Genomic DNA, 13581 nt, shown 5'->3' on the forward strand with positions numbered 1-13581 from the left:
ATTTTCGTCAACAGCATGTGCAGATGCAGGTGTTTCGTCATGCGCATGTGGTTTTTCGTCATGTATAAAGTCTCGACGAACAGTGGAATCTTCGTCGTTTGGAGTGTTCGTCACATGAAAGTATTCTTCGTTGATCATGGACTCCTCGTTGAGTTACACAGGCCCAATCAAGGCACTTGGCCCAACAACTATTAAATCAACCGAATGCACAGATAATTTCAATAGTTGCATGCATTTCCTTCTATATGACATCATCATGATATCATCATGGTGATGTGTCGGCGGGAAACAGTTTGCGGCTCTCCGTGCTTCGCGTGTTGAACTCTGGGACGCACGACGGAGGAATGTCGCTACGTCAGACTTGAGCCGAACCTAACCGTGTCGAACCGAGTCGAACCGAACCGAGTCGCGTCCACATAAATGTATCAACAAACTCTCCCTTGGACGCTACTCGTGATGGTTCGTTCTTCACATTGTCGGATCTTTAAAAGGTCTTCACGTGTCGTAAACAGGGAGTGTATCAACAAACTCCCCCTTGAATGATGCTCGTCAATCTTTTGATCTTCAATCTTTTGGTGTTGATGAGTGATCAGCGGCAATTCGATCATTTTGATTTCTGATTGCATCAATGTCGTGTCTTCACTTTACGGCTTGTCATCTGACACGCTCTCTTCACTTTCAGCTGGTTCGAATGCAACATCTGCAAACGTAACAGAGCTGAAAACGTAATGAGAACAACCGCTTGGAATATAGTCAAATTAATCAAACGACACATATAACTCTTAATCAAATAACCAACCGACAACAGTTTGGAAGCATAAAAATATGTCCAGTCTTAAACCTTTAACTTTCAAAACTTGTTAACTTCGACTGTTTATGAAGATGCAATTGTTTTCCGGCTTACAATCAGGATTTTGGGTAGGATAGACTCGAGTTCCAACATCGGTCAATCAAAAATAAACTAGAAGCAAAATCTTTTCGGCTTTTATAAAGTTTATATTAAAACACACCTAAAATCTTTTTGGTATTTTTCACTTTTCAAATGTAAAGACGGAAAGCAATAAATAAATATATACAGAGATACAGAAACGAAGAAAAATAAATAAATATATACAGACGATCTTTTTGCGAGTTTCGAGGGTAAGAGAATCATATCAGTGTACGGTCACGCTAAAACGCTCTTGTTGTTCAATTAGTTAACATTTAACATTGTTGTAAAGACTTTCTTTTGTCAATGGGTCTTTAACCCCATTGGTTGTTGCATTATCTAATACTATACAATCAGCACATCTTCACTGACGGGAAGATCAATTGGTTACCCCTCAGTAAAAGTGGTAACCGTTGGTAACATTATGTGAGGAAACCGGACGTGGGTATTGATATCACCGAGGGGTCAACGATCGACATTTCCAACATAGCAGCAACAACACAATAACCAACCGATATTATCAACACATCGTCATTGTAATATCACTGACAATATAATTGACTAACGCATAACTAAGGCAATATCACGGATGGAGATATGCTAGTGTGTCTTGGTACAGTAATTTTCACATCATGAACCTCAATAAACAAATGGAACAATTGTCGGTAAATAAAAGGAAAAATTGTTGGAATGGTCTTACAATTAGTGATGATACTACAAAAAACAAATCATTGGTAGCTATTTTGTTGGAATGTCGTTGGAAAAATGAAGGTGGTTTTTTTGTCGGATGTTGTCGTGAAAACGTAGGAAATATCTTTTGTTGGTATACTGCCGGCAAATTTTATTGTGAAAATTTTCACTTTTCTATTAGTGTCTACTGATTTGCTAGAACTCATGGGCGGAACTTACGGCTAGAAGGGGGGCCTAGGCCCCCCAATTTTTAGGATTAAAAGTTTAAGGTTAACCATTATCTTTGAAAAATATTATCTTTGTTTGGTTTGGCCCCTCCTAATCCCAAAGCCTCAATTAAACATATATTTTTAGGCCTCCCAATTTAAATGTTCAAGTTCCGCCAATGAGTGGAATTGTAAGTTTCACTACTATAAGACGAGGTATCAACAACCAAAAAGCGATTTCAAAAATAGTGAACATAATCAAACCGGTCGCTAATTCAGTGACTGTTTCCAATCAATCGCCAATGTTTAAAAAACATTAGAAAATAATGTTTGGCCCAACTATTTTTATTTTTGTCTAATAAAATAACTTCATATATGAAAGGGTCTTAGATCATATACGAAAGCTTATTAACACATATATAATATAAAATACAGTGCAATGGCCAAATGCATCAATTACAATGAACTAAGGTTTCAGGCAGTTAAACCAAGGTTTAACATGGCTAATTCTTCCATGTGCATTAATGCATTTGCCAAAAACCTTTCTTCCTGGGATTACTGAACTGATATACACATTATCCATAGCAATATTGGTGCATGCCACACTTTCACTGCAACTTAGATTTATCACACTGTCCATCATTGATGTCCCCGTTATTCCACTGTATGATATATCACTTAACCTGATAGCTGATGTCTGTTTATTCAAGAATCCCACAAAAAGAAATGTGTTAATCAAGAGTTGGAAACAACTTTCATTTGTTAAGTTATAGAAAAGTTAGTTTAATTCTAAAAGATGTACTTACAGAGTTTATGCAGTCCTGCTGAGTGGGACAATAGTATTGGTCAATCAAGATAGGGTTATAAACTGCATCAAACTTGATGGCCTTAAATGATATATTCCTTGCATAACCGCTCCCCCCCTATATATCAAAGAAACCATAGATGATCTATAATTGTTTTTTAAGAGTGTTTAGCAATGTGTTTTGAAAGTGATTATCTGATTATAATGTTTGTAAGCCCTATTTAGTCAATTTCTAGTGTAGGGGTCCCAAGTCCAGTAATACTACAACAAACTAATTCTTGTTTTTTTAACCATTTAGGGGTGTTTTATCTTTACATCCTTAAATAAGCAAAATTTGTTTCGCATTTAATTTATTTGCACGAGTAAGGTATTCAAAATTACCTGCCAAGATTTGATTCGAACTCCGGCCAAGGTTTTTTGCATTGTACAATTACGAACCTCTATATTTTCCACCACATCAGCTCCTCCTTTCCCCAAGGCCCCAATGCTACATGAAATGGTAAATATTGTAACATGCTTCATGATGTAATATATTTAGTGATAATTTCCCTAAATCTAGATGTTTTTGGAAATATATGCTAAGCTAAACCTGATTCCGTGGCCTGGCCCGCACATGATACCGCTGATTTTGACATTAGATGAACCTCCACTAATAGCAATACAGTCGTCTCCTATATATAGTCATGCAATATGATATGATGGCATAAGTGTAAGGAAAACATTAAGTGAATTATTTTGACAAATTGGAAACAAGAGCAAAGAAGTTACCTGTTTCTATAAAAGAATCGCGTATATTTACATTGGTGGAGCTAGCTACATTAATGCCATCAGTATTTGGGCTTGTTTCCGGGGCAATGATATGAAGATTAGACACAATGACATTGTTGCAAGTAGTTATTGTGATATGCACTCGTGGACTGTTTACATGTGTTAAGCCATTGAGTCGCAAGCCGTTGCATCTTTTAAACATTAACGCCTGGTTTGTAGAGTTTATTTAATGTTTAAACCATAAAAGATCCAATTTTTTTGCATATAAAAGTTGATTTATGATACTTACCACTGGCGCATGACAACTTGTTCCCTGAAATTATATAAATTTATATGTAAGGATTAAGGAAATGAAGGAACTTGTGAGTTATGAAAAATGAAGATTACAACTTACTGGTGGTGGAGTACCAATGCATGCATTTTCCCACCAAAGGGGACCTTGACCGTTTATTTGTCCACTCCCACTAACCGTAAGACCATTCACCATTGAAAATGAGAGCCATGTATCGATATGATAACCGATCCAATCGGTTTTCATGGTAGGACCAACTATGTTTCCAGAAACCTGTTGTTTGAGGATTTCATATATCTTGTAAGCAAAATAACTACTATTAGGCCCCAATTCTAACGTTCGTTTTATGCCCCAGAAAAGAGGTTGATAAAGTTACAACATTAAGGGTGGTTTTGGCAGTTCTCGTAGGGCGGATTAGAGGAGATCCAAAGTTGAAGGGTAATCATATTAGTAAGGTTAAAATTACTGATATGTTGTTATTAGAAATTAATTATCTATTATATTTAGATAAAGGTTATTAGTATTTGAATTGCTTGTAAATAGTTAAGAGTCTACGTTTCTTGTGTGTCAAGTTTAATTCTTGATTATTTGCTTTATTTTGCATCTCTCGTTGAAAAGTAATAAACAGAAAAGGTCCCAAATCTTTTGTTTTCATCTTGTTAGAGTGATATCATTGTTCTAAATCGTGATTTGTGGGTGGGGGTACTCAGTGTTTGGTTCAACAACTTAGACCTTGGTTTCGACGATATAATCGACCCAATTGAAGTAACCGAGCCTGAACCAGGTCCAAGTTCAAGTCGGGGTCACGACTCATACCAAAGTCTGAGGTGAACAAGAGCTCACTAGGAGCCTAACCCTATAACAAATGAAGAACAATTAAGAAGGTCAACTCATGAAAGAAGACCAAACCCAAAGTATGTTGCGCATGTTGCCATGATAGAAGATGACTTTGTTGAACTGGAATTGTATGAAGCACCAACTCTAATATTGAATGGATTCAGTTAATGGAAGATGAGATTTCGTCGCTACATACAAACGAAACCTGGGAAGGAAGTCGTTTTCAAACCGAAAGAGATGTCAAACTCGTCGTGCACGTTAAAGTGCAAAGCTGATGGATCTATATATTGATTTAAAGCTGATCGTCGTACACTTAGTGTTGGACATCAATTATGAAGATAGATACCTTTAATCTACTAGCCAAGCTCAATATGGTTCGTGTAATACTAGTAGTCGCTGCAAGTATAGCTTAAAATCTTATATGGAGATTTGGATCATGTAATCCATATAAAAACGTTCGAGAGGCAATATGATGAGTCTTGAGATATGTAAAAGCAACCTTAAACTGCCGAATCAAGTTAGAAAAAGGTTCCAAGTTTAGGTTGGTAGGATATTGTGATGAAGATTATGTAGGTAACCTAGACGCTAGATGCTCAACAACCATGGGTCTAAGTATACCTAAAGGGAAACCTTTATTAGTTGGTAAGGATAATACGGTCCATCAATAATTACCAACCAATATAATAATAAGGGATAATTCTATTATTTTGATCTAATATAGTATAAATGATTATAATGGCTACATGATTAAATACTTATAATATATTTAATCTAACATTACAAGGTTACAACATTACGGATGTTTTGTAGATTTTGAAGGGGCGGTTTGAAAGAGATCCAAAGTTAATAGGATTATTAGTAAAGTTAGAATTACTAATATTATTATTAGTATTATGTATCTGATATGTTAGATAAGGATGTTAGCATTTGAATTGTATTCAAATAGTCAAGTTAAGTTTCTTGTCGGTAAAGTTTAATTTAGCATCTAAAGTCGTGGTTATTTGTTTTATTTTGCATCTCTTGTTGGAAAGTAATAAACAAAAAAGATTCCAAATGGTTTAAGTGTTCATCTTGTTGGAGTCATATCATTCTAAGTCGTGATTCGTGTGCTTGGTCTCATTGTTTGATTCAACAGAGGTGTCAAAAATAGGTAGATGATTTTGATCAATTCATAGATATTTAGAGCCCAAAATGATTGTTTAGCCATTTCTCCATATATCCATTCTTACATATCCAATTTAAAGATCCTTTCCCAATCTTAATTCTAGAGGATTTTGATCTATTCATACTTAATTACCTACTCAAAATAAACTTAATCAGGTTTAAAAACTTGTACAACCAGGTAAGAATTTCTCTACAACGAGTATTTTTCCTACAAAGTGTAACAAGTCTATGTAACCATTGTATTTTAAATTTTAAGCATAATGTTTTCAATTCTTTTGATATGGGAAAACACCAAACACAACACTTTAAAACACAATAAAATGTATTATAGGCATAAAATCTAAAACACCATGCAAAGAAAGTTAATCAGTATATTTTAAAGTTAATGTCTAGAATACATTTGATTGTGTTTTAAATTGTTGCGTTTGATGTTTTCTATACAATATTATATTAAAAAAAAAAAAAAACTAAAACATCATGCTCAAAATTTAAAACACTAGAATAACCCTACCCAAATCATATCTAATACTAATAAAAAAATCTCTTTAATGCCACATGGCATTCTTTTATAATTAAAGATTTCACTAAAAGTCCATGTGGCAATTTATCATATTACCTCAAACATAATAAATAATAAGTAAATTAATATAAAGATTATTAAATGATTGAATTTATTATATATATATATATATATATATATATATATATATATATATATATATATATATATATATACTAAAATAATCTTATATTCATGATTATATCTCCTCAATATTCTTAATTCTTAATATTAGTTATCTATTTACCTATACTTTAATATAATATCTCTACTTTAATAACTAAAATTATACTTATCTAAAGAAGATAAGATAACCAAAAATATATACATCCATCACTACTTGATGTAACCAAAAATTTCAAACTTATATTTGTAATTTGTTATTATCATTTTCACAATGTTAAACATATATATAAACAGATAATGAACTAATTCCATTCTATCTTCTATTTGATAACACTTTTTAAAATAACAAAATATTAATTTGAAATAAAATATACGAATCCTTTTGTATTCAAAAACAAAATTCTTACTTCGTAAACGCATCATTTAAAATGAGTAATATTATATTTTTCTTTAATTTTGTATGTATAATTTATACTAGGGTTATATGTATTCACATCAAAATTTATATTTATTATGTGTGATGCAAGAAATAAAATGAAATATAAAAAAGTTCAAAATTTATAATTGCTATGTCTTTCAAACGCAACCAACCTCAACAATAACATATTTATTTTTAAAAACTCATTCAAGTTTATATAAACTCAAACACATATTTTTTCCAAAGAACTCGATCAACTCCACTGGCGGAACTAGAACATTAACTCAGGGGTATCCTAAAAAAAAAAATCTCACCGTACAATCTAGGGATGAGATCGGTACGATACCGGTACTGATACCGTAAATACCGTTACCGAAATTGAGGAAATGTGGATACCGATTACCGTACCGTATTTATAGATTCGGTACCGGTACGGTACTGGTATCGGTACCGGTATTTCGGTACTTTACCACATTGATACCGCTTTGGTGTCATCCATTGTTTTACCTAAAAAAAATCCATGTGCAATACATCCATCCATTATTAACTAAACTAGAGTAATATATAGAGGAATGTAAACAATAGGTAAACATATTAAGTAGTCAAAAAAATCAAAAGGTAAACATCCATGGGTTCGACTTTTAACATCCAAATTCCAACATGTCTAAAAAATCACCATAATTGATTAAAAATAACCAAACAAAAGAAATTTGATATTGGTTTTTGTAAAACAATGTTTAAGAAAATATAACTTCATAGTGGGATCTAAGATAATAGCAAAATACATAAAGTCATTATTAAATTCGGTATTAATACCGGTATTTACCGAAAAATACCGGTACCGATACCGTTTTTTACCGATACCGAATTTCAAAAAATCTATTACCGATACCGGTACCGTTTATGATCGGTACGGTACGGTATCGGTACGGTACCGGTACGGTACCGGTATTTCGGTAAAAAATCTCATCCCTAGTATAATCATACAATATTAAAAAAACGACAATAAATAAATAAAGTAAAACAAATACCTAAAAAGGACAATAAATAAATAAAGTAAAACATCTTTCAATGATTGCGGTTGCAACCGGTAAAAGCAAAGCTAGCTTCACTACCCGATAAACTGAAGGACAAGAACTATGTGTTCCCGTTTCACAATCACAACCCTCTGAGTCGACGGTTGGTATCCCTGCGACATATAAGATTATAACTGGGCTTTAATAACAATTGGTTGGGCTTATTATATACAATCTTCATTATTGAATGCTTACTCTTCATAACTGGGCTTTAATAAACTGATTTGGGCTTATTATTTACAACTACAATTTGGGCTTACAATTTTTTAGGGGTGTCCTCGTAGTTGTTTAGGGATGTCCTTTGTATAAAAATCTAAAAAAAAAAATTTTTTTACACTACCGGTACAAAGTTGAGCCGTAGCCTGTGCTACGGCTAATAACTCTCTAAGTCCGCCCCTGATCAACTCCATGATTATCTTAAAGTCTTTCATTTTCTAATTTTCTATCCTCAAACGCATGTAACACATGGGTCTATAACCTAGTTATTCTAATATACACTTAATTCTTAACAAATCAAAATGCAAAAAACAAAACTAAGCAGACAAGAAAAGTATCAATATACACAAGCGAAGTGAAAATAATCTCCTCGGTCTTAGGTCAAACCTGAGAAAAAAATATTATATAAATAATTGTTGTAAAGTAGATAGAGGTAATATTTATTATTCCATATATAAGTTTGCAAGTGTTTTGTGCAATCATTAGTTGTAACTTGTTTTTTGAGAGTATTTCAAAAAAAAAAACTTAATTTTTTAATTTTAACCCAAGGTTTTTACCTTTTTTCAATTTTAACCCTACATAATTTGTTTTTTTAACTTTAACCCAAAACTTTTCATTATTTGCAATTTAACTTCACAACTTTTCTCACTTATACTTTTTATCTTTCGCAAATTGTCGTTTTACGTATAGGTCTAATTTTTTTGAAGTTAATACGACGCAATGTGCATCTGTGGTTCAATGTTTTTACCTCTATTTTTCCATGTTTGACAGGTTCGTCGCAACACGCATATCCTAGGTCGAGTCAGTGTTGGTGGTCGATGACGGTTGTGTGACATTAGTACTATTTGACACCGTTTTACGCCCCGCCGCAACGCGGGGTGTGCTTTGGGATGTTTCAAAGAAAAATGGTTATGCATGTGGTTGTCATAACGTTGGCTTTGGGGGTTTTCTAAAAAAAATTGATTTTTTTTAACTTTTCACCCAAAAGTATTTCATAAATTACTTTTAACCCAAAACTATTTGTTTTTTTTTTTTTACTTTTAACCCAAAACTTTTTATCTTTTGCAATCTATCCTCATAATTTTTATTTTCAACTTTGATCGCTTATAGTTTTCATTTTCCGCAAATTTTTTGCTTTATGCTTGGTTCTAAATTTCGTGACGTAACACATCGCAAAGTGCGTCTTTGGTTTAACGTTTTTACATTTCGTTCTAAATTTTGCGAGTTAACACGACGTAGCATGCGTGTGTGGGTGAACGTTTTTATATCGTCTATTTTTCCCCGTTTGACAGGTTTAACATAACGTGTTGGTCCTTGATCGACTTAATTATAACTAAAGTATCCCCGTCGCATTGCGGCGGGTCGCAATCCTAGTTGTTCAAAAAAAGTAAAAATAATCGGTTTGGATCCAATTAAATATGAAAGTCGTCTATCTTGTTACATTTATTTTAAAAATTTCTCGTGTACAACTCTAATCAGAATACAATGCGATAAGTAGAACATATCTTCACTCGGGGTCTATTTGGTATGGTGTAATGGAATACATGAGGGAATGGAATGGACAAAGGAATGAAATGGATCATTGCATTCCATAGTCTTGTTTGGTTACCATGCAGGAAAGGAATAAATCATTACCTTGTGTTGTTTGGTAGGTAAGAAAAGAGGAATTAACTAAATCGGCGATGGGTGGTGGCGGCAAGTGGCGGTGGCAGTGATGGGTGGCGGTGGTCGGTGGGTGACGGGTGTTAGCGGTGGCGTTGGCGATGACCGGGGTTGGCGGTGGTCTGCGGTGGCAAGTGAGAGCAATGGTGGTGGCGGCGACGATGGGTGGTGGTGGTCGACAGTAGCGGGTGGTGGGCGCGGAGGATGGTGGTGGTGGTCGGCGGAGGGTGGCGGTGTTCGGTGGTTGCGGGTGGCGGCGAGGGTGATCGATGGTGGTGGCGACGACGACAACGGTGGGTGGTGGTGGTCGAGGATAGCAGGAGGTGGCCGCGGAGGGTGGTGGTGGTGGCCGGCGGAGGGTGGCGGTAGTGGTCGGGTGGCGGCGATGGTGGTCGATGGTGGTGGCGACGAGTGGTGGGGGCGGCGACGCCGATGGGTGGTGGTGGTGATGGTAGCGGAGGATGGTGGTGGTGGTCGGCAGAGGGTGGCGGTAGTGGTCGGGGTGGCGGTGGTTTGCGATGGCGGGTGGCAGCGGTGGTAGTCGATGGCGGTGGAGGCGGGCGGCTGAGGACGGTGGTGGTGGTTGGCGGAAGTTGGTGGTGGGTGGTGGTGACGACAGCAGGTGGTGGTGGCAGATAGTCGATGTGATGGGCGGTGTTTGTGGCGTAGGCTGAGAGAGGGAATGGAATGGAAAAGAAACAGGGGGAGTGGATGGAATGAATTTGAGGGAATGAAATGACTTATGTAATGGGTGATTCCATTACGTTGACCAACCAAACACACTTTTTTTCATTCCCTCGTAATAGTTCATTCCATTCCACCTCCCATTCCTGCATACCAAACACTACCTTGGTCTTTAGGTTGATAACCGACTTTAAAAAATCATTAACTACTAAAACCGTTATGCTTTCCAAGTTGACTATTTAAGGTAACTAGTTATTTTCCGTCCGCGCATTGCGACGGGACCCAATGACTACAAAAGGCGTGTCAGCAACGGTAAACAGATACCGAATATCAAAATATAAATAAAATGACCTGGTAAGGATAGTCACTCCGTCATAAAAAAGCGATTTTAAATAACCTAATATATAATAATAGGACCCACACGTCCTACACGTTGGAAATTCGGTTGTTTTCAGTTCAGTTATTACGGTGTTAACACGTTAAAATACGGATGAGCTCGGTACCGGTAACGGCAGAGAAAGTACCGATCCGGAAAATCATCGAAATTAGGTACCGGCACCGAAAATGCTCGGTACAATACGGTATGGTATTTGAAGGTAAAAATCAATAAATACAGGTATGGTGCTAGACCGGTGTCGAACCGAAAATAACGATTCTGAAAACGCCAAAAGGTGGGTACCAAATTGGTACCGAAAATGATTTGGCATAGTAAATTTGGTACCGATACGATACCGGTTCGTTTACAGGATTTGATACAATTTGCTCATCAATATTCTAAATATCCATGTTAATTTTACATGCTACAATTCATTCATTACAGAAAAAGACAAAAAAATAAGCAAAATAAGTTGTTGTGTATATAAAACCTCATTCAAACGAAATACAGTTTATTTACTGTGTGTATGAAGAGTAATCTAAACGATGCAATTACTTGCATTGCTGCGTTGCTACAGGATTTGATGAGCTCGGTACCAACCGGTACCGAAAATACCGTTACCGAAATCCACAAAAGTGGGTACCGGTACCGAATATACCTAGTATGGTACGGTTCGGTACCGGTCGGTACTGGTACGGCACCAGTATTTGAGGGTAAAAACCGGTGAATACCTGTGCAGAACCGGTATTCACCGGTACCGAAAATACACCGGTTTGGTAAATTTGAGACCGGTACCTATACCCGATACCATTTCCTCATCTCTTAATGATGTTACTATTCATTCCATTCTAATTTTAAATAATTCTAAATTCTAAGTTTTAATTCTAATATTAATTTAATAGTAAATGACTGTTCATTCGGTTTCCACTTTATCATATATAGATATAGATTTTTACCAAAAACTTGTAACATGTTCAATGTTTTTTTTTTTTGAAAGGTATGTAACATGTTCAATGGTTTGCTACCACATTATTAACAAGTGTGATGATTTAGAAACAATTTCAAAGCCTAGTGGCCAAGATATATGTGTAGATACCTGCACGTAGACACTGGAGGGCTTGCACGGGCCACTAAAAGAAACTGGCTTCAACAAGAACGTTTTCCCTTCCGGTATAACTAATATACTCCTATCATTTGGTTCTGCTTGGCACGCCGCATTCCATGCATTCATAAACGCCTGTATATTTTCGTAATATAAATCATGATGCAAGATATAGTTCGGCTAAGATATATTCTAGATCAAGTCTTGACTCGAATAGCTCCAATATACACGTAACTAAACATTATATTCTGATAACTAAGCTCGTTCAAATACATATGAGGCCCGAACTAAGTTCAAATTGCTTAAAGATGATAAGGAGCTGATATAAGAGCTGATAGAGTCTTATCTGGACCAACTGGAAAGAGAAATAGAATAGGAAGAGCCCAAACTTTAAACGAGCATAATTTGGATGTACGAGCAAAGTTAAGGGGCCATTAACCAGCGCTGACGGAAAGGTCTCAACGAATTCCTTCTTTCAATGGTCCAATTTCATAAATCATGATTTTCCTCCAAATTGAGCAATCTTTGATTTTTTTTTTCTTTTTTATAGCCTAAAACGTATAGATCACTTATTCATATAATTTACGCGTCTATATATAGTTTCAATTTCAATAATTAATTTGTAATTTCAAAAATTTTAAAAATTGCAAACCTGCCAAATTTATAGGCACCTTAATCAAGACATTCAATTTTATATCTTTGCTTTTGCTCTAGTGAAAATTACATATTTCGAGGTTAATTTACTACATTAAGGATCATAAAACACGAAAAGAACTATATCTCAACTTGTTATATGTTTTACCCTGGAACATGATAGAATTGACCTCGAGTTCAAATAAGCTGAAAAAATCTGACTTGTTTACAACCATAACGTTATAGAGTTTGATTACCGGGGAATCGTCAGTTTTTCCGTCTCCTTTGGCTCCATATGTTGCCACATCAAAAATGGTGGTTGAGTCAAGATTGATTCTAGAGAGACTTCTTGAACCCAAAGCATTAGAAAGCATGCATGCTAGTAAGAACAAAACCAACGTAATTAACTGAATCTGCATGGATACAATGCATAAGTTTACTATTAGCAAAAACTCCATATATATTATTATGTTAATCTTTGAAAATTAATGAATAATGATTGACCTAATTTATCATAATATATGTGAACTCACCATTCTGTCAAACTGCCTACGCATCATAATATGTAAAGAATAATGGAGATTTTGTATTGTTTCCGTACTGTCATGTTCATGTGCGTGCACTCATATATACACACACACACGTACATGTACACACTAACTTTAGGGTTAAGTTAGGGAATGCATTATCTTTTTAGTTTGTAAGAATGACTGGATGACTTACAATGTTTTACTTAAAAGGATATGTGGATTACTTATTTGTAACTAAAAGGTTATCAGTTAAGATTCAGTTACAAGTATACTTGACAGTTGACAAAGGAAAAAGTTACGTACAAATTCAGATGACGTCTCTAATCTATGAATGTGGGTCCTGATGCTTCAAGTTATATACATGGTTTCTTTGCATATTGTAGTAACGAGTTGAAGTAAAAATGATTTAGAATACGAAGAGTAGAAGAAACTTGAGGGGGGGTATTTTATCTATTTTCTTGGAATAAGCCTCCTAGACGATAATCCATGAAGCCTACATCTGGCACCAT

The 13581-nt window shown here is 35.4% G+C and overlaps 1 protein-coding gene across 1 annotated transcript; it reads right to left on the bottom strand.

The window, feature by feature from the left end:
• Positions 1-2153: 2153 nt before the first annotated feature.
• On the bottom strand, positions 2154-12943 carry LOC110882613 (probable polygalacturonase At3g15720). Its single transcript, XM_022130594.2, has 9 exons — positions 12800-12943; positions 11904-12044; positions 3792-3962; positions 3687-3710; positions 3398-3605; positions 3219-3300; positions 3011-3116; positions 2631-2747; positions 2154-2521 (listed from the first exon to the last, which is right to left on the bottom strand). The coding sequence occupies exons 1-9, from the start codon at positions 12914-12916 to the stop codon at positions 2291-2293; spliced, it is 1197 nt and encodes a 398-aa protein (XP_021986286.2). The 5' UTR covers positions 12917-12943; the 3' UTR covers positions 2154-2290.
• Positions 12944-13581: the final 638 nt, after the last annotated feature.

The sequence above is a fragment of the Helianthus annuus genome, chromosome 10 (genome assembly GCF_002127325.2).
Source record: "Helianthus annuus cultivar XRQ/B chromosome 10, HanXRQr2.0-SUNRISE, whole genome shotgun sequence".
NCBI lineage: Eukaryota > Viridiplantae > Streptophyta > Magnoliopsida > Asterales > Asteraceae > Helianthus > Helianthus annuus.

Coding starts and splice junctions, on each gene's coding strand:
- LOC110882613 (XM_022130594.2), bottom strand. CDS start 12,916: ATGCTTTCTAATGCTTTGGGTTCAAGAAGTCTCTCTAGAATCAATCTT. Junction 3,963..11,903: donor CCTCCAGTGTCTACGTGCAG/GTATCTACACAT, acceptor CTCAAACAACAG/GTTTCTGGAAACATAGTTGG. Junction 2,748..3,010: donor TTCGAATCAAATCTTGGCAG/GTAATTTTGAAT, acceptor TTTGATATATAG/GGGGGGAGCGGTTATGCAAG.